This window comes from Marmota flaviventris, chromosome 18, assembly GCF_047511675.1.
Source record: "Marmota flaviventris isolate mMarFla1 chromosome 18, mMarFla1.hap1, whole genome shotgun sequence".
In the NCBI taxonomy this organism is placed as follows: Eukaryota; Metazoa; Chordata; class Mammalia; order Rodentia; family Sciuridae; genus Marmota; species Marmota flaviventris.
In genome coordinates this window covers 46,633,105-46,655,152 of record NC_092515.1, presented here as the reverse complement: position 1 = coordinate 46,655,152, position 22,048 = coordinate 46,633,105, and the positions used below count along the sequence as shown (strand labels likewise).

General features: G+C 41.6%; 1 protein-coding gene and 1 pseudogene across 19 annotated transcripts in view; one reads left to right on the top strand and one right to left on the bottom strand.

The window, feature by feature from the left end:
- LOC114081179 (tRNA-dihydrouridine(20) synthase [NAD(P)+]-like) overlaps positions 1-22,048 on the bottom strand; it is a 103,965-nt gene that overhangs the window by 36,361 nt on the left and 45,556 nt on the right. For 12 of the 19 annotated variants that reach the window (XM_071604518.1, XM_071604521.1, XM_071604517.1 and 9 more), the window contains exons 1-6: positions 17,856-17,986; positions 15,644-15,785; positions 7,864-7,909; positions 5,014-5,105; positions 3,870-3,913; positions 2,556-2,616 (exon numbers count right to left, since the gene is read on the bottom strand). In XM_071604518.1, the coding sequence (XP_071460619.1) occupies positions 2,556-2,616; positions 3,870-3,913; positions 5,014-5,105; positions 7,864-7,909; positions 15,644-15,769 (369 nt within the window). In that variant the 5' untranslated portion in view covers positions 15,770-15,785; positions 17,856-17,986. Of the gene's footprint in view, positions 1-2,555; positions 2,617-3,869; positions 3,914-5,013; positions 5,106-7,863; positions 7,910-15,643; positions 15,786-17,413; positions 18,004-22,048 lie in introns of those variants that run through there. The other 7 variants (XM_071604510.1, XM_071604511.1, XM_071604512.1 and 4 more) reach the window with 4 other exon arrangements.
- On the top strand, positions 17,979-21,113 carry LOC114081181 (probable ATP-dependent RNA helicase DDX28; annotated as a pseudogene).

Sequence of the window (22,048 nt, the reverse complement as noted above, 5' to 3'; positions counted from 1 at the left end):
AAATGAAGGTATTGTGTCCATCTACAACTAAAAATATTTTAAAAATCTGAATAAAGGGGAGAAAAATCCAATAAATACAGTATATACACTACATAACTATTGAATGTTCACAGGATGCGCTCAGAAAGTTTAAGTTCAGTTGTTACAGTTTTAATTTCATGCTTAAGGATGACAGATTCAAAGAGTACATTAAATCATCACAGACTACCAGGTACAGTGGTGCACACCAATACTCCCAGCAGCTTGGGAGGGCAAGCGAGTAAAATCACAAGTCCAAAGCCGGCCTCAGCATCTTGGTGAGACTGTCTCAAGATTAAAAATAAAAAAGGCTGGGGATATGGCTCAGTAGTTAAATGACCCTGAGTTCAATCCCTGGTACCCGCCCCGCCCCCGCCCCCCCCCCAAAAAAAAAAATCACCACAAACTGGACATATTGGGCCTGCATTTAGAGAATTGGCAGGGAGGAAGAGCCATTAGCTCTGCATTTCAGATAGAAACTTTAGAGGCAGGAGGATACAAACTTCAGAGGCCTCAAGGAAGCCTGGACACTCACCCAGCTGCATCTGTCCTTCACCACACACACACACACACACACACAATGCAGCCCTTCCTTAAAGAATTACAGGATCTAAAATTCAAGCTCACTGCCCCTTTCACAGCAATTTTCCACAATGGAATTTCCTTCCTTTCTTTCTAATTTTTTCCTTTTTTTTTTTTTAAATAGATAATACATTCAAAATGCAAGAGGTTCAAAAGTTAAGAAAGTACAATTTTCCCTACTTAAGGGATAAGAGACTCTTTTTTTAATTGACAATCTCAATTTTCTTTGAGACAGGGAGCTGATTGCTGAGGTTGCCCTCAAACTTGAGATCCTCCTGTGTACCTTGTGGAGTCACTGGAATTATAGGCATGTACCACTGTATCCAGTTCAACCTACACTTTCATACTGTTTAAAGCAGGAGGACAGGGCAGACAGTAGCTGGCCTGTGCTGCTACGGCATACTGGTTGGTATCTGTTCTGACTGGCTAGTGCCAGTTGCTCATTATTTTAAGTAGCACCCCAGAGTATAAATGTACTGCCTATATAAGACTGAATAAAACTCAAGTTTCCTTCCCCAGAAGTAGTCAAAGTCCCTGGTTTATTGTTTTGTCTTTTCAATTATATTCTATAAATAAAAAAGGCAACATATATAAATACTCATTTCCCATTTTCCTTAAGTATACAGTAGTACACTATTTGAAATTCTTCTCATTGCTCTTCTCACAACATCAGGAGATCATTCCAAATCATTTCAACTCTGCTCCTTATAGAACGGAGTAGCACACAGTCATGAGAAAAAACAGCAATAAGTTTTCAACTGCTCATAGACAATTGCAAATTTCTGTTAATTTTTTGAAGGTAATATCCACAAAGCCCTCTGGTTTATTAAGCAGGCAGGCAGGCATTCTGAAGCCTCCTTACCTAAAGCATTGGTGTCAGGCTGGGTGACTTCTCAGAGCATAGTGGCTGACTCTGAACACTGGGCCAGGGGAACATCTACTATGTCTACACTGTCGACCTTCTGCTCTGATGCCTTACACTCAGCAACCTCAACCTGCTTTTATTATCTATTCCAAACCTGTCCTTTTTCAACATCTGATCACAGCTAAAGAAAAAGAAACCTGCTTCCTGGCTACCAGTCAATCCTTCCTGAACTACAACCACTTTATCCCATCACCACACACCCAACAATTTGCCAGCCAATACCCATATCCAAACCTCTGGCCTTTTGTCATTCTAATCCACTAGACACATGGCTTCTCTGCTCCAAAAAAAAAGGGGGGGGGGCAAAGATACCAAAGTCCAAGTCCAGCTGATCTGATCCCAACTAAAGTTTGCGATCCTATGCTCCTTTGCTCCCTCTTCATCTCCTATTCCCCAGTCCTCTGATGAAAATGAGCCATTCACAGTTCTGGCTTCACCACCTAGGGGCCTCCATGCTCCTGCACATGCCACTCTTCTCATCTGTCCTATAACTCTTCCTCAAGGACCACATTTCCTCATCAAAAACAAGTTTAAGGGTGCCTTTCCACTCTGTTCTCAGGCTTAACATAGCCTTCTAGTCTGATCTCTTCTGATATGACACAGCATCTTGACAAAGCCCAGGTCCTATTATTATTATTTTTTTTTTTTGGCCTTTTTTTTTTCCTTAAACAGTACCTGGGGTTGACCCTGGGCCTTGTACATGCTAGGCAAATGCTGTACAAATGAGCTGCATCCCCAGTTCTTTTTATTGTTTTATTTTGAGACAAGGTCTGCCTAAGTTGCCTGGGATGGCTTCATATTTGCAATCCTCCTGCCTCAGCCTTCCAAATAACTGGGATTACAGGCATGGACCACCATGCCTGGCCCTGTTCCAGTTGTGCTTATTGATCCACTAACAGACTTTCAAGCATTTTCTTCATCCAGCTCAGGATCTAGTCCAGAACTGGGTACTGTACCTAGCCATCATGTCTTGTTAGCTTCCTTTAATCTCCATAGGATACTTCTGAGAAATATAAAGAAATCAATTTACCTTGGTGGAATATTCTTTTGGACAGCCCATGTTGACGTCAATACCAGCTACATCATTTTCTCTGGAACAACATGAAAAGCAAAAAGGAAATAAACATTAAAGGGCTGGAGTTGTGGCTCAGAGGTAGAGTGCTCAACTAGCATACATGAGGCACTGGGTTCGATCCTCAGCAACATATAAGAAAATGAAATAAAGATATTGTGTGTCCACCTACAAGTAAAAAGTAAATATTAAAAAAAAAAAAAAACAACAACATTCAAACTGAGGGAAGAAACTAGAGTAAAAAGCATGGATGAGTCTGTGCTCATTAACCTGTCATTGTGAGTCTGGATTCAAGAAACACACCACCCTCAATGACAGACTTCATCTGAGCAGAGTTCCAGAGGAAAGACATAACGTATCTATACATTGAAAAGAGCTAGGTATTGAGGTCTTTGTTACAATGGAGTTGTGTCAGATAATTCAAATACCAAGTTACACTCATGCTAAATTCAATTCCAAGGCAGCATTTCTCACTGGGGTAATGAAAGCTATTTGCCAAGGCAAAGATGTGACATAAGCACAAGAGCCCTTTGCCACAGCAACTCCTCTGGCATAACTTACAGGACTGCCTTCAGTTGCTGGGTGACACAGGTAGCTTACTCCAAATAATTATCAAATGTAGAAAGAACTTGGACCTCATTCTCTGATTTTAACAGTCTGTGATCAAAAGCAATTACTGCCCGAGTCTCTTCTTGCTATCACTGTCATCAATATCAGAAGGGAACATTTACTAAGCACTCCCAATGTGTGACATTCTCCAAATAACATGCCTTATTTCACTTGCCCTACACTATGCCAGAGGATGTTACTACTACTGGTATCCTTTCACACAGAAAGGAACAAAATGATCAGCAAGGTTAAGTAACTTCCTAAGGTCACACAGTTAGCCAGTAGCAAACCATTAACTCTAAAACCCACTCTTAAACCGTGAATACTCTGCTGCCTTTATTAACTCCAGAAGCAATAAGTTTCACCTACACTGAGAGTTAAAGCCTCAGGACTCACAATCAGAAGTATCCCCCAAAAAGGGAATCCCATAAATAAACATTAAAATTGGGCCTTCACATGGGGGTCTCTGCGGTCTGGGAACAGTGGGTACATTTGAATCCCAGGACAGCCTTCAGATGCCATAAACAGGAAAGGAAATCACCCTCAGTTGAAAATAGTAACATGCCAGGAGGCAGAAGTGTGGGTCACTTCCAAAGTCACCAGTGACAGTAAGACCTCTTAACTCCAGTAAAGACAAAGGGAGCTCAAGAGGGAGGAACTTACACAAGCCTGGCCACAGCAAGTGCTCGCTCTGCATCTGAGGTTCCCTAGGAACACAAAAGGCTTCATCAACCAATGCCCTGAAAAAGGCAAATGTGCGTGACAAACACACCCATCTCCCCCACCACACACACACACACACACACACACTCTTTCTTTTCCACTCTCTATTTCGCTCTTACAAACACACACACACACAGGCACACACACACACACACACACAACACACACATTGTCATGCCAACAAGCAGTTTGGGCCAGTTTTCTCCAAAAAAGCCAGCCCAATATATTAGCTCACTGGTTTAAAAAAAAAAAAGATGGACTTGGAAGGCCTAAACAATGTCATTAATGCTGTTGTTACTTTCCAACATACAAAAACATGAAAAAAAATCTTATAGAAAACATTCAGATACCACAACTTAGAGTCCATAATTATATCTACTTGATCACATACCCACTCATTGTCATCAACTTTATAAAAACTTAAACATCTTTTGGGAGCTATTTCTAAAAAAGCTCCAAGAAATGTCTAGTGCAAGAGAAGAGAGCTATAGTTTAACTACCCAGACACCGAGACACACACCTATAATCACAGTGGCTGGGGAGGTTGAGGCAGGAATATTGCAAGTTTAAAGCCAGCCTCAGCAATTCAGTAAAGCTTTAGGCAACTTGGTGAAACCCTGTCTCAAAATAAAAAATAAAAAGGGCTGGGGATGTGGCTCAGGGGTTGAGTACCCTTGAGCTCAATCCCTGCTATCAAAAAAACAAATACAAACAAAAAATTCAAAAGTTTACTGTTAAGGAAATCTAATTCCTTTGATAGGAAATAAATTCAGACTATAAAAAATAAGCAGTATGATATGAATACTCAATGTTACAGATTAGAAAAATAAATCTAGAGACCTTTAATTAAGTAAATTAAATCTGAGACTTGCAGGCATGTAACAGACTGTGTCAGCTTGATTTCCATAATCTGTCTCCAATACTGTAAGTACTCAGGAATGACCCTTTGAAAAATGGTCAAATCTTCAGGAAGTCCCTGCTATGCAAAGTAGCTCAGGCACTCAATAGTGGCCAGCACAGGACCCAAGCAATGAAACAGGAGATAGGAATACTCAGGAGGACACTTGACATTAGGGTCTCATACCATCTGGAAGACCACTCTGCTCTGTTCTCTTTCACAGGTGCGGAAGATGACTCGGTCATCAGGGGCTACAAAATCCACTGTTTTGAGCACCTCTGCAAGAAAACACAAACACATGGGATGCAAGTTCAGACTAGCCTAAGCCCTGGCAGTGAACACAGCCAAGTATAACCTTGAAAAGAAAAAAGGGATCAGATGATTCCTACAAAATAAGTATGCACTGGGAGGCATCTAAGGTGCTGATATGGTCCATCTCACGACACAGGTAATGGTTGGTTCACTTTATAATTATTTGTTAAATTGCATATTTAGGTTTTATGCACTTTTTCTGCGTGATTACAAGCACTTTACAATTTTTTGAAATACTGGAAAAAAATGTACACACATTTAATTTGTGTTTCAATACTAGAACTGTCCTGGAAGATGGCACTTTGAGGGTCTGCAAGTGATCATTTCTTAATTACTTAGAGTAATTAAGTGGAGGAGTACTCTATTTCAGTCAGTCTTCACTATTATTTGCAGTTGCATATTTTCAAATTCATCGATTTAGTAAAATTAATTTATAACCCTGAATCAATACATGTGGTGTTTCCAGTCATTCAGGGACAGACAGTAAGTGACAACAAATTGGAGTCACCTGATGTACATACACATCTCCAGCTGAGTTCAAACACAGTGCCACTTGTCTTCTTGTTTTAGCTCTTATACTGTAAAAATGAGCCCTTTTTATGGTATATTTAGCCCTTCATTTTGTGTATTTTGGTGCTTTTTGTTAGTGATCTCACTGTTTAAAATGGATCCAAGCATAGTGCTGAAGTTCTGTCTATTATCTTAAGCAAAAGAAGGCTGTGGTGAACCTAAAGGTCAAAACACTTGTATTCGATAAGCCTTGGTTATGACAATATAGTGCTATTGGCTCTTGAGTTCAAGGTTAATGAATCAATGATATATTGGTTGGAGCTGCCAGTACCGCTCCACGAGAGCATATGCTTAACATGCACAAGGCTCTGGGTTTGAACCCTAGCTCCTAAATAAATAAACAGCATGTCTTTGAACAGAAACAAATGAAATAAACTAAGTGTAAGTGATGATCAGATGATGAAAATATGACCAGAGGCTAGCAAAAACCTAATCCTGTATTTCCCCTAGGGTCACCTGGTTCAATAGTCATGAATAGATTTTAAGTGTTTCTCAGCAATTTAACCGAACATTAACAAAAATCAACTACATCTCATATATCCTTCTTCTTTTTTTTTCTTAGTTGTTGATTGACCTTTATTTTATTTATGTGTGTGGTGCTGAGAACCAAACCCAGTGCCTCACACATGCCAGACAAATGCACTACTGCTGAGCCACACCAGAAGCTCAACAAAAGCTTCTATCATCATTGACTTTCAAAGATGACTAATATAATAAAAATATACAATGTGGCAGATGGGTGAATATACCTATCTTGAAGGCTGTTTTGAGAACTAAGATCTTTAAAGCATGTAAAGCATTTCCATAAATGGAATCTGGAATTATCATCCCAGCATTGAACAGCTTAGAAGGCTAAAAAGACATGTTGGGAGAGGTAATCGAAGTAATCTCTCACAGAGAAAGCTTAACACTGGCAGGAAGAAAGGTGAGAGAACCACAAAAACTAGGGTGTGCTTATAATGAAGTTTACTGATAAAAGCAAAATACTGAAACCCCAGTAAAGGCACTAGGGAAACCAATTTTAATGTATCTGATAGGCAAAAATGTAAAAAAGTGGCTAAACAGTATATGCCACACAATCCCAAGGGAAGGGGGCACAGATAAAAAGTGGTCACATTTTTAAATATTACACATTTTTCATAATATACGCGTAGGAAAACCCACATTATTCCTCTTTATGCTTAATTCTTTTGTTGTGGTGGTGGTACATGGGAATGACCCCAGAATCTCATGAACGCTGGGGAAGTTCCTACCACTGAGCTACATGCAAAACCCTATAATAACCTTTCTTTTTGGTACTGGAGATTCAAACTAGGGGTAATTTTCCAATGAGCTACATCCCTAAGCCTCTTTATTTTTAATTTTGAGACAGGTCTTGCTAAGTTGCTGAGGGTAGCCTCCTGCCTCAGCCTCATGAGTCACTGGGATTACAGAGGTGTGCCACTGTACCCACCCTGATTAACTCTTTAAGTATGAGATTATGGAGGATTTTCATTTTCTAGGTTTTATGGATTCATAATATTGATTTTTTTCATAACATACAAAAATGTAAATAAAAGAAAATTTGACGAAATTGAGTCATGACTTTTTGTGAAATATCAAGATTTGATATATACATGTGTATATGTACATATGTATGTATCAGAAACCTCAAAGATTACCACAACTCTAATTAAAGCAGAATCAGCCTCATCAATAAACTAGAAGAAAACCCACAGTTCACCACAAGCACTTCCATTTTCACAGGGCTTAAGGTGTACAAACTACTTACTGTTTCCTTATCTTATTTCGTCTTCACTTTAACTATACAATTTAAGTAAACTAAGGCTCATAATTACATTTGAATGATAAGAAATTGTGGTGGAAAGAAGTCCTATGACTTGCCCAAGTCACAGGCCAGGCCAAGCACTGAAGCCATTGTGACTTCAAGGATCCTAGGGTCCCTTCTGTATACGAAACATGGTCATTTCTATGTCACCAAGGCATTCTTAGCCTGCTTCACATCAGGCTTTAGGTGGAGAGCAATGACTGCTCTCAAGGGAGCACATGATCCACACACATTATGCAGCCAGGCAGGAACCCAGGTAGGGCCAGTGGTAGTGTCACCTAAGCCAAATGAGCACACACACAATTCTGGGCCAGGGCTGGACTCACCATTGACAACTCTCTTGCACTGAAGCATCTTGAGGTCAATCAGCTCCTGTAGAGAAATTGGAGAACAATGGTCAGTCCTGGACATGTAGATCCTGGACACAAGAGAAGGCCTTGGACTCAGGAAAACCACCTTCATTTCACATCACATGGGTATTACATGGACGGTCACACTAGTACTAACAACAAATCGTGATTTGGGGGATACGTAATGTGGTCCTCTCCACCCAAGCATGGAAAACAGGGCCCTGAGTAAGCTATCCTCAATCAGGTTATCAGGTTATCTTAACAGGAACCTTGGAGATATTTGAGGAAGGATGAGCCACTCAGAGAGCAGATAACTACCTAGAACCTGGATACTGAGATATTCTCCTCATTTATTAGTCTCAGCTCAAGCCCACTCCCCTCAAACAACCTCTCACCTCCATCCCTAGGCAGAAGGTGACAAGTGAAGAGCTCTGAAGAAAGGCCTAATGAATGATAAAACTGGGACCAGGGCAGAGAAGCATAGAGACGAAGATTTGAGATGAACACAGGAATGAAAAGTCTATCCAGTGAGTTCCCCAACTCAGGAAACATTCAAGCAGACACAGAAAGAAAAGAAATAAGGGGTTCTTCAAATTTAGTATCATAAGCATGGAGGGAGTTGGGCACCATGGCACATACCTGTAATCCCAGCCTCAGATACTTACTAAGACCTCAGTAACTTAAAAAAAACCTGTCTCAAGATTAAAAAAAAAAAAATTAAAAGAATTGGGGATAGGGGTCAGTGGTAAAGCATCCCTTGGTTCAATCCCCACTACCATAAAAAAAAAAAATAGAAAGAGGGCTGGGAGGGGCTGGGGATGCAGCTCAAGCGGTAGCACGCTCGCTTGGCAAGTGTGCGGCCCGGGTTCGATCCTAAGCACAACATACAAACAAAGATGTTGTGTCCGCCAAAAACTAAAAAAAAAAAATAAATATTAAAAATTCTCTCTCTTAAAAAAAAAAAAAAGAAAGAAAGAAAGAAAGAGGGCTGGGATTGTGGCTCAGCGGTAGAGCGCTCCCCTAGCACGGGCGCAACCCGGGTTCGATTCTCAGCACCACATAAAAATAAATAAATAAATAAATGCATTGTGTTGTGTTGTGTCCATCTAAAAAAAAGATTCATTCTCTCTCTCTTTAAAAAAAAATTGAGGGCTGGGGATGTGGCTCAAGCGGTAACTCGCTCGCCTGGCATGCGTGTGGCCAGGGTTCGATCCTCAGCACCACATACAAACAAAGATGTTGTGTCCGCCAATAACTAAAAAATAAATATTAAAAAAAAATAGAAAGAAAAATTAATATGACATTTCCAGATAAACAATGAAATACACCTCATATGATCATTAGGATGGCTATTATTTTAAAAAGAAAATCATAGGCATAAATTTGTCAGGGACAAATCCTCTAAAAGGGAAACGAGGAAAACTATGCCATTGATAATAGCTTCAAAAAAAAATACTTGCAAATTAACCTAACAAAAGAGGTGAAAGACCTCTACAAAGAAAACTACAGAACGCTAAAGAAAGAAATTGAGGCAGATCTTACAGGATGGAAATATCTCCCTTGTTCTTGGATAGGAAGAATTAATATGTCAAAATGGCCATATAACTAAAAGCATTATACAGATTTAATGCAATTCCAATCAAAATCCCAATGACATTCCTCATAGAAATAGAAAAAGCAGTCATGAAATTCACCTGGACAAATGAGAGACCCAGAATAGCCAAAGCAATTCTTAGCAAGAAGAATGAAGCAGGTGGCATCACTATACCAGACCTTAAATTATACTACAGAGCAACACTAACAAAAACAGCATGGTACTGGCACCAAAATAGACTGGTAGATCAATGGTACAGAATAGAGGACACAGAGACTAACCCACATAATTACAGTTATCTTATTTTTTTATTAAAAAAAATATTTATTTTTAGTTGTAGTTAGACCCAAGGTATTGTACCTTTATTTTTTTTTTTTTAATTTATTTTTATGTGGTGCTGAGGATCGAACCCAGGGCCTTACATGTGCTAAGCTAGCGCTCTACCACTGCGCCACAACTCCAGCCCCATTTACAGTTATCTTATATTACACAAAGGCTCCAAAAACATACATTGGAGAAAAGACAGCCTCTTCAAAAATGGTGCTGGGAAAACTGGAACTCCATATGCAACAAAATGAAATTAAATCCCTATTTCTCACCATGCATAATACTCAACTCAAAGTGGATCAAGGACCTAGGAATTAAACCAGAGACCCTGCGTCTAACAAAAGAAAAAGTAGGCCTAGATCTCAATCATATCGGATTAGGACACTATTTCCTTAAGAGCACTCCTATAGCGCAAGAAGTATAAACAAGAATTAATAAATGGGATGGGACTGGGGCTGTGGCTCAGCGATAGAGCGCTCGCCTCACAGGCGCGAGACCCTGGGTTCGAACCTCAGCACCACATAAAAAAAAGTGAAATAAAGGTCTTTAAAAACAAAATTTAAAAAAAAAGAATTAATAAATGGGATGGATTGGAACTAAAAAGTTTCTTCTCAACAAAAGGAAAAAATCAGTGAGGTGAAGAGAGAGCCTACAGCTTGGGAGCAAACTTTTACCACTTGCACATCAGAGCACTAATCTCTAGGGTATATAAAGAACTGAAAAAGCTAAACACCAAAATAACAAATAACCCAATCAATAAATGGGCCAAGGACCTGAACAGACACTTCTCAGAAGAGGATATACAATCAATCAACAAATATATAAAAAGATGTTCAACACTCTAGCTATTAGAGAAATGCAAATCAAAACTACTCTAAGATTTCATCTTACTCCAGTCAGAATGGCAGCTATTAAGAATACAAACAGGGCTGGGGATGTGGCTCAAGCGGTAGCACGCTCGCCTGGCATGCGTGCGGCCCGGGTTCGATCCTCAGCACCACATACAAACAAAGATGTTGTGTCCGCTGAAAACTGAAAAAATAAATATTAAAATTCTCTCTCTCTCTCTTTAAAAAAAAATACAAACAATAATAAGGGTTGGTAAGGATGTGGGGAAAAAGGCACACTCATACACTGCTGGTAGGACTGCAAAATGGTGCAGCCAATATGGAAAACAGTATGGAGATTCCTTAGAAAACTTGGAATGGAACCACCATTTGATCCAGCTATTCCACTCCTCAGTTTATACCCAGAGGACTTAAAAACAGCATACTACAGGGACACAGCTGTTAGACCAGGACGCAAGAAAAGAGCACTGACTCCAATTAAAATCAAATTAAAGCAAGCTTATTATTTCGACCGGCCGGGCTGCCTCTCCCACCCAAAACCGCAGGAACAAGACAGCAGCCGCAGCTTTCCTGCAGTTCAGCTTTATAGCCCAGAAAGTTACACAAAGGGGGGTTACAGATAACAGAACTCTGAGGAGCATAACACAAACGGTAGTTTACAGTTTTTGCTGGCCCCAACATCAGAATCTATGAGGATCATTAGAGCCTCAGAGAGGGTCGTTATCTGGCCAAGGAAGGCCAATATTTATGAGGTGTCACTAAAGTTTCAGAGAGGGCTGCTATCTGGTCAGAGAGCCAGGCATGGGTGAGTTCAAGGCACGGGCAGGCATTCCAAGCAGGTTCAGAATTTGCAGTAATTTATAGTAAAGCCAAAATTATCTTTTCATGGCTTTGTGGCGAGATGGCTCCCAATTCTGAGAGAAAATCAGGTTGGGTCTATCAACAGCCACATCAATGTTTATTGCAGCACATAATAGCTAGACTGTAGAACCAACGTGGATGCCTCAGTAGATGAATGGATAAAGAAAACGTGGTATATATATACAAAATGGAATATTACTCAGCAATAAAAGAGAATAAAATCATGACATCTGCAGGTAAATGGAAGGAGTTGGAGAATATAACGCAAAGTGATGTTAGCCAATCCCCAAAAAACAATGTCGAATGTTTTCTCTGATATAAAGAGGCTTATTCATAGTGGGGTTGGGAGGGGGACCATGGGAATATTAGAGGAACTCTAGATAGGGCAAAGAGGATGGAAGAAGGAAGGGGGCAAGAGGTGTAAAAAAGATGGTGAATGAGATGGACATCATTACCATGAGTACAAGTACGAAGACACAAATTGTGTGAATATACTTTCTATACAACCAGAGATATTAAAAATTGTACTCCATATGTGTAATAGGAATTGTAATGCATTCTGCTGTCATATATGAAAAATTAGAATAAAAAATCTGAAGGGTTCTGTGTTTGGGATTGGTGTCCCTGAGGACTTCATGGCTGTGACATGCTTGGTGCCTGGGAAAGTTCCTGTGCAAAGGCATAGGATGCCCCGTTGCTATGGTAATGCCCTCCATGCTAGAGTCTTATCAGCTTCCACCGTAATCTTAGGCACATAACTCCTGGGAATAAAGGAACTTGTTTGCTTGGTAACTATGTTTCACCAAGATCAGGCACTCCTGGAGCTGCCAGCGTAACAGTAACTTCAGACAATGGACCTCCTTGAGAAATGTACAAATTCCTGAACTTTACATATTGTAATTATGAAAGGTAACTTCAGAATAAGCAACCTTACTGACACTCTAAACAATAATGTGGTTATTGGTACTAATGATCTAATGTTACCTAATGTTATCCCAAAGGACTTAAAATCAGCATACTAGAGGCTGGGGTTGTGTCTCAGTGATAGAGTGCTTGCCCAGCATGTGTGAGGAACTGGGTTCGATTCTCAGCACCATGTATAAATAAATGAATAAATTAAATGTCCCTCAACATCTAAAATAATGTTTAAAAACAATCAGCATACTAGAGTGATGCAGCCACATCAATGTTTAGAGCAGCTCAATTCACAATAGCTAAACTATGGAACCAACCTGGGTGTCCTGCAACAAACAGGCACTTCAGAAATGAAGAAATATGAATGGTCAAAAAATATGTGAAAAAAATGTTCAACATATCTAGCAAAATTAAGAAATGCACATTACTACACTGAGATTCCATCTCGCTCCAGTGAGAATGGCAATTATAAACAATACAAGTAACAATAAATGTGGGCAAGGATATGGGGAGCAAGTAGAAACTTGGAATGGAACTACCAACTGATGTAGTTATCCCACTCTTTGGTCTATACTCAAAGGATGTAAAATCAGTATACTACAGTGACACAGCCACATCAATGTTTAGAGCAACTCAATTCACAATAGCTAAGCTATGGAACCAACCTAGGTGACCTTCAACAAATGAAAAGAAAAAGAAAATGTGGTATACATACACAATGGAATATTACTCAATCATGAAGAATAATGAAATTATGGCATTTGTTGGTAAATGCATGGAACTGGAGAAAATCCTGCTGAGTGAAATAAGCTAATCCCAAAACACCAAAGGCTGAATGTTCTAATATGTGGATGCTAACCAAGAACAACAGAGGGTAGGAAGAAGGGGAAGAATATAATTCTACTGGATTAGACAAAGGAAAACAAAGGGAAGGCAGTAGGAAGGGGAATGGGAAGGACAGTTGAATTAATAAGACATAACCTTCCTAGTCTCCTAGTCTTGTTTTGAATATAAGACCAGGGTAACTCCACATCATGTATAACAACAAGAATAGGATCCTAATTAGAATAAGTTATACTCCATGTATGTATATTATGCCAAAATACATTCTCTTATAATGTATAACAAAAAAGAACAAATTTAACAACAAGAACAAAAAAAAAAAAAGAATCCTGTGTCCTAAGCTGAGGATATATAGTTCAGTCCCAGAGTACCTGCCTAGCATATACAAGGTCCTGGGTTCCACCCTCAGCACTGCCAAAAAAATAAAAAATCCTTTCTGCTCCAAAAGAAAAATTAAAAAAAAAAAAAAAAAAAGAAAGAAACAAACTGACTCCACTCCACCACTGGCCATCACCCCTGGTACCCCCTTCACTTCTAACTCCTTCCTTCCTCTAATTCCTCAAACATGCAACTCATCTATAAATATCTCACTTCCCCTACTTCCTTTCCTTCAAGCCACCTGCCTATACTTGTTCCACGCTTATGTAGCTGAAGTTGTAGTCAGCAGTCCTTTTTCTGCCTCCTTTTTTTTTTTGAAGAGAGAGGGAGGAGAGAGAGAGAGAGAATTTTTTTTAATATTTATTTTTCAGTTTTTGGCGGACACAACATCTTTGTATGTGGTGCTGAGGATCGAACCCGGGCCGCACGCACGCCAGGCGAGCGCACTACCGCTTGAGCCACATCCCCAGCCCCCTTTTTCTGCCTCCTTGTTTGCTGTTCATCTTTAAGCCCTTAACTCCTCACCAGGCCCCAGTGACCTCATTCTCACATATACCACCATCAGTCTTCTTGCAATTCAATCTCTCTGTACCATCTGACATTGTTCACAGACCTGACTTTTGCCTTCCCTAACAGTACTTTTTAAATATTTTCAATTGTACATAGACACAATATCTTTATTTTATTTATTTATTTATTTTTATGTGGTGCTTAGGATCAAACCCAGCGGCTCACGCATGTGAGGCAAGCACTGTACCACTGAGACATAACCCCAGTCCATAGACTCTTCTTAATTTGCCTATTTTCTCATATTTTTACTTCTCATGTTGACTCTTGTTCTCAAACACCCCACACAGAATATAGGGTATTTTCCTCAACTCCACTCACAGACCTTCCCTAATCTCTACACAGTGGGGTCGACCCCTCTCCAATTGAACATTTTATCTTAGAGTAACTGTGGGTTCACATGCAGCTGTAAGGATGTGACAGAGATCTTAGACCTAAGTACTCCTTCACCAGTTTCCCCAATGGCAACATCTTAACTATAACACAAAATCACAATCAGGATACTGACACTGACACAGGTAAGAAACAGAACGATCCCATCACTACAAGGATTCCTCTTATTGCCTTTTAGAGCCACAGTCATCCCACTGCCTATACTCAGGGCTGGGATTGTGGCTCAGGACTGGGATTGTGGCTCAGTGGCAGAGTGCTTGCCTCACACATGTGAGGCACTGGGTTCGATCCTCAGCACCACATAAAAATAAATAAACAAAATAAAGATATTTAAAAAAAACAAAGCTCTCCAGATTAATTCTGATACATACTCAATTGAGAACCACTGCTCACATTCCTTCATCATCCAACATTAGCTACTCCTTTAATTCTATTTTTCCTGATAGATTTTTTAAAATATTTTTTAGCTGTTGATGGACATTTCCTTAATTTGCTTATATATTTGAGGTGATAGAAATTCAGGCAAGCACTCTACCGCTGAGTTGCAACTCTAGCCCCTTGACAGATCTTTTTAAACCTGGGTCTAAAGCCTACTTTTCTCCAGAGCAGTCAGCAAGTATATCTACTGGCCTACCAGCTATCACCACCAGAAAATCCTATGGCAACCCAAAACCAACCTCATCCAGCTTCATTAGCCTGATTCTGGTCCTTTTCCTCTTCTTCCTAACCTCTGAGTCCATTTACTGATGTTCTGAATGTATGTTAGCTCCTACAGGGGCCACGGCACTTCCCCAACTTGATGCTCATCTACTCATCTCAGCAACCCTAACGCCTCTGTGCTGCCCAGGATGCTGGCCCTCAGCAGGGCCCACAGAACTCATCAGTGCCTGCCTGTTGCTCCCCTCCCACCTTCAACAAACACCTGTGTGGGGAGTTCCCATCCTGCCTCCCCCACTCCTGACCACTCCCACATCCAAATGAGGAGGCTGCACTTGTGGGAAAGCCCTCCCAGAAAACCAGGAGCACTTACCTCACAGTAAACAATGTCAGCTCCATAATCCAGGGCCAGCAGCCGCATTGGGAGAGTGCCAACCCGAACCACAGGGGCTAAGATGAGTTTGTTGTGGTAGCACAGAGAGACACTATTCACAATCATTCCTCCTCTGTTTCACCTGAAGAACAGGAAAATAAGGGTCAGAAATTCAAGTGGAAACAGTCCCTTCTTTTAGCAAGGACAGGTTTTCCTTTTTCCTTCCAACCCACAGTCATTTGCGTTCCTTTTGTCTGATCTTATAAAACATGCATGTTCAGTCATTCATCGAACCACTATTCATTAAGTACTTAATCTCTGCCCAGCACTGTCCTAGTCTCTTGGAATACATTAGAACACAAAACAGACAAAAATTCCTGCTCAGCACAGCTTTCATGCTACTGGAGGAACACAGGCAAAAGTCATTAAGCAGCAGATTGAAAAACTGGTAGGGATCTGTAAGAGAAAAGAGCAGGTGATGAACTGCAAACTTTGCCTTTCTTAAAATGCAGCAATCTTATTTTTACTTTTTTTGTTTGTTTCTTTATTTTGTTTTAACACAGGGTCTCATTCATTATATGGCCCAGGCTGGTCTCCAACTCCTGACCCAAAGATTCTTCTGCCTTAACCCCCCAAGTACCAAGGACTGCAAATGTGTGCTGCCAGTCCTGGTGGGCTGCAATTTTATTTATTTATTTCCTTATTTATTTATTTATGTATCTTTACTTTTAGGTGGATACATTAGTTTGTTTTTATGTGATGCCTAGGATCGAACCCAGTGCCTCATATATGCTAGGCGAGCACTCTTTCACTGAGCCACCACCCTAGCCCCTTATTTATTTATTTTTGTGCTCAGGGTTGAACCCATAACACTTAACCACTGGGCAACACCCTTAGCCCCTTTTTTGTTATTTGAGTCAGCAACTGTTATCTGTTCTGGCTTGGTGCAAGAGCACATTGAAATGGAGGAAAATTGTCAGGTCAGACTTCCAATGAGCTCTTCGTTTTTAGGAAGAATCATAAAAGTAGCATAGAAGCTGTGCTGGAGGCACACACCTATCATCCCAGCTACTTGGGAGGGTGAAATAGAAGGATTGCAAGTGCAAGGCCAGCCTAGGCAACCTAGTAAGACACTGTTAAAGGGCTGAGGATAAAGGCATTATGAGAGCTTGCCTAGCATGTTTTGAGGTTCTTGGTTCAAGACTTTCCCACCAAAACAAAAGGTCTCTTAATATTCAATACAAATTTCCTTTTTTCTTTATTTTTTTTCTGTGTGTGTGTGTGTCCTGCTGGAGACTGAACCCAGTGCCTCACTCCTACCTTGCAAGAGCTCTACCATCTGAGATATTCCACTAGTCCCAGATACATTTTTCTCCTGCATATTTCCAATCCACACTTGATTGAATCTACAGATTCGCAATCTGAGGATAGGAAGGGTCTACAATCAAGAGAGAACTTTTCAGGAAGTATGATTAGTGTAACTCTCTTTTACAACTTGAAAACCTGAATTTCAGTCAAATATTCTTACTGACCAGGCCTATGTGAAATAAGTCACATAACAAAGCTGAGGACTTCTGGATCTTTTCTATTACTATCTGTGAAATTACCATACCTGAGATAGAAGGTGAGTTGGCTGTGAGAGTGGTGTATTCGGGATGGGAAATATGGAAAGGTAACAAGGAAGCAGAAAGAGAAATTTGACTTTAAAAATAAATTTTTTTAATGTGAAGAAGAGATGTCACCACTAAAAAGAAAGCCTTATCAACTTACCTCCCACTTCAGAGGAAAAAAATAAGCTTAGGGACACCACCTTGTACTGCGAGTTCTGAGCCAGAGTGGAGCGGGAATTGAGCTTAGATTTATAATTCCACACCCTTGTCTCAGTCCCCAGGCCTACCATTCATTCAGACGCTGGGAAAACACGTATTACCAGTCTTTCCGCATATCTGGAAACGTCACCGCATCCCTCACCCAAGGAATTTACAAGGGGAGCCTGGCACTAAACAAGCCATCAACAAGGGCAATGAGGACGACAAACGAGAACCTCAAAGAATGAGGACCCGATCTCCAGAAGACACCAGCCCACTAGGTCCATAGGACCAGGGCCCCACTGACACCGGGTATTGCAGGCCCATGCTCCTGCCTCCACAGCGCTCCCCATCCAAAGGCGGTCTAGAGCTGGATGTCGCCATCCCGGTGCTGATCTACAGACCTAGCAGTCACTGAAACGTAGGGAATCCTGCCCACTTCCTGAGGCGTCTCCAGCTCCGCACCTTACTGAGCCGAGCCAGCCGCCGTACGCTAGGAAGCGGCGCATGCGTGACGTCACTGACGTGCGCCTCTCCAACAACAAGGGCAACCTGACTGTCGCGCGCCCGACGTTGCTGTGGTTGGTCGTCGCTCAGTTGCTGTAGGCGCCCTCGACGATCCCTTCCCAGTGGTGCTCATTCCGCGAGCTCTACCGCGGCGGCAGGAACAACGACAGAGCGTGCGTGGATTGCCCAGCGGCCTTAGTTAAACCAGCCAGCGCGCCTCACGCTGGACCGTTGAGAGTGCTCGCCTCGCGTGACTGGGAGCATGGAGCGCGCACAACTGGAGGCGCCAGCGCTGCGGAGCCTGCCTCCGACTGCAGCTTCGCGGACCTGGGTCTGTAGCCCGGGTTGCTGCGCGCACTGCACGATGCTGCTCACGATCCGGAAGTCGTTCGGCCCACCACCGTGCAGTCATGCACCAGACCCCCACTGCTTCACAGCCACCACCTCCTTTGCGAAGCAGAAACCGGCAGTGGCAACACTCTGAGCTATTTACTTCCTCTGTTGCAAAGGCTTGTTGATCGTCCAGCTCTGAAAACCCACTGCATACTTGCTCCCCGGGGTCTGGTCCTTGTGCCTTCCCGAGAATTAGCAGAACAGGTGCAGGCTGTGGCCCAATCGCTAGGCCGCTCCTTGGGCCTGCGGGTACAAGAACTAGGAGGAGGTCATGGCATGCGTAGAATCAGGCTGCAACTGTCCAAACAACCTTCAGCACATATAGGCTAGTTGCTGCTCCGGGGGCTCTATGGAAGGCCCTGAAGAGTCAACTGATCACCGTGGAGCAACTCTCCTTCATGCTGTTGGATGAGGCAGAAACATCTTGGTGAACTACATCTTGGAAAAGAGTTATATAGCCCAAGGCCCAGCTTTCTTACAAGACCCTTTCAACCCCAAAGCTCAGTTAGTGCTGACAAGTGCTCTGTGTTCCATCCCCAACGTGAGACACAGATATCACAAGGTTGTTTTTTTTTTTTTTTTTTTTTTTAAACCAAGAAAACAGAGATAATATCTTTTTGTATAATGAGCTTCCAGACTCTACTCATACCTTGTGTGTGCAATCCTGGCATTTACAAGAAAGAGTAAGTTTCAAACCACAATGCCTTCTGCAGACATCCTGCCTGCTGATACTCTTTGTAAAAATCTTTCTGACCAGAGGAGAAGCTTAATTATGGCAAGGGTCTTCAGTGTGGGGGTCTCTGGCCTCCTTCACTGGAAATCGGGTGGGAATATATTCTGGATGACCACAAAATCAAACACCTAAGCCTTCAGGGGCAAATGCCAGCCTCAGTGAGAACAGGTATCTTATAATGCCTCTAAAAGTGCTCCCAAGACATACTGCTTTGCACAAACAGCCTCCTGAGGCCTAGACAGCACCCATGTGGAACTGGTTGTTAATTATGATTTTCCCCTCACCCTGCAAGATTACATCCACAGAACAGGGATTGGGAGCAAGGAGTCAGGCACAATCATCAGCTTTTTGACCTATCCCTGGGATGTGAGCCCGGTTCAGAAGGTTGAACTTACAGCTCATCCAAGGAGAAGCCTTCCAGGACTAACATCCTCAGTGAGAGAGCCTTTACCTCAGCAAGCTTGTTTTGGGCCAACTAAAGTAGAATTCTGGATAAGGAATCTTTTCTAGTGTCCTGGGTGGGTGAACACACTTATCATTTTCACTGCCCTTAATGCCTCTCAAGGCCTGGTGAGCTGCTTGTGGCTTTGAAAGATAAGGTGCTGGCCACCTTTGGAACAGTGAAGCATGGGACCATAGTAGCATAGCCTTTCACATAATACATGAAGAATAAACTTTTTTTTTCATTTTAGACTTAATTCACATCAAAGGAATACACAGAGATGTCTGTCAAACAGAACAATAGTTAGAAAGCTGAAATTCCTAAAAATAGGGTCAGATGCTGGCACTGCACACCTAGTAAGCCCCAGATTGCTGATCCACATGTGCCTCTGTGTCCTTTTTCTTCTGCATCATCCTCAGGCAGCTCAAAGCCTTCACAGACCAGAACCCAGCTATTTTCTGTCTAGAAAGAGTTTTAAGGCCATAAGTTGAAAGATACTAAACATAATGTCTGCCAATAACACTGGGATATCAGCAACTGTACTGGCCCCACAGTATTTCCCTTCTCTCTGAAGAAGGTAAAAAGAAAATTCCAAGAAATACATGCTGGAGCATTCTCATATATGTGGGAACTTTCCAACCTGACTACATTTTTCTCCCAAGCACATTTTATTTTCTAGAAAGGAGACAGCAATAGGTGGTCTCTGACCTTAATTAAAATAATCTCAGAGCAAAACAAGAATTCAGGAATTCAAATTTGATCCATTCTTCTGCTTTTGTTCTTCATGCCTGGTTTCACTTCCTTATTCATAAACACTTTGGGGAACATTTCACTTTTATCCAGAGTTCCCCAGAGAGCATATATTTGGGTCAATCTTAAAATGGGTTTTATTTTGTGTCGTGGTATGCTTTCAAACGATAAATGATGCTTTATCGGCTGCCTTAACAATTATCACTGGGGCAGAACTTCATTGTATTTGATAATTCACACTCCAAATTGCCACATGTAGGACAAAGACTCAGATGATTTTATTTTCTTTCATTGCAGTACTGTGGATGGCAAGCTCTCCACCACTGAGCTATATCCCAGGCCTACTGTTTCTTTTTTCCTTCTCAGAAATCATATAACTTAAGAAATTTTTGGAAGGATGAGACAAGAGAATCGCAAGTTCAAAGCCTGCCTTAGCAATAGTGAGGTCCTAAACAACTCAGTGAGACCCTGTCTCTAAATGAAATACAAAACAGGGCTAGGCCTGTGGCTCGGTGGACAAGTGCCCCTGGGTTCAATCTCCAGTACAGGGGGGAGGGGATTTCTTTTCCAGTTATAGAAGGGAGAGACTGAGTGAGGGCTTTTTGTGATAATATTAAGGTTAGATGTTCTCTCTAGGAATGGGGAAGAGAGATCTGGTTCTGCTGCTTCCACTGGCTTCACAGAACTCAAGTACTTTGACAGCAAGCATCCCTTGAAGAGACAGGGAAAGGCTATGCTTGGGAAGCCAAGAAGATAAGAGGGCTTCATTCAGAAACAGGAAGCAACAGGAGAGCGAGGTCCTGGTGGCAGAATATATAATAAAGCAGAAATGACTGATCAGTTCTGATTTTCTTTCTAGCAGCAGTGCCTCCCACATCTCCTCCTACACCTGTGTACTACCATGTCCTCTACCAAGGATGTGGAGAAACCCAGGTGGGCTGGCATGGGGAGACATACTGCCTAGTTGGTGGGTACTGGCTCTATAGAGATGCTCCCTTGGCCACTCCAGCAAAGGCCAAAGCAGAGAAGCCAATGCAGCGAGCCAGGGGGGCTCCAGCAGAGACAGAAAAGACCCTGGTTGCCCTTGCCCCAAAGTTAGTGGCTTAAAGCAGAGTGGCAAGAGACCATTGCCACAGAAGTTTGCTGGATGGGCCTCTGTAGAGAGCACAAACATTGACTACACAGGACAACTAATACAACTTCTTCTGTTTTTTAAATTATAATTCCTATATATTTTACAGAAAAAAATTATTGTTTTGTTAATTATAAAGTTATTAAAATGTACAAAAAATTGAGAGAACTGAAGATGGTTTCAAATTATTTTCAATGGTGTCACGGCTAGGACCTTGGTTTAGCTTGTCATAAGGACTACTGCAGCTTGTACTGGTGTCTTCAGAGCTTGGCACGACTGGATCTGTATTTAAAAGTCATCCATTAACTCCTCACTGGCTATCAGTGACTTTTTTGTAAACAGTTTTCCCATTCTAAGGGGCTTTTCTTCATCCATTCACTCATGGTTGCCAGTTGGCTAAATAACATATGATGCTTAAAATACTCACAAAAGCGGGAAATACAGTGGAAATGCCTCCCAGATCCCACATGGGCACCAACCCTGCACACAACAGAGCACGCTGGAGCCCTGCAGGCTTAGCACCCAGCATCTAGAATTCCTTTTGTCACAATACAGTTGTTCAAATCTTTTTTTCCCTATAATGATTAACCGTATCAATATGTGATTATATATTTAATAAACAAATTTTTAAAATTAGGTA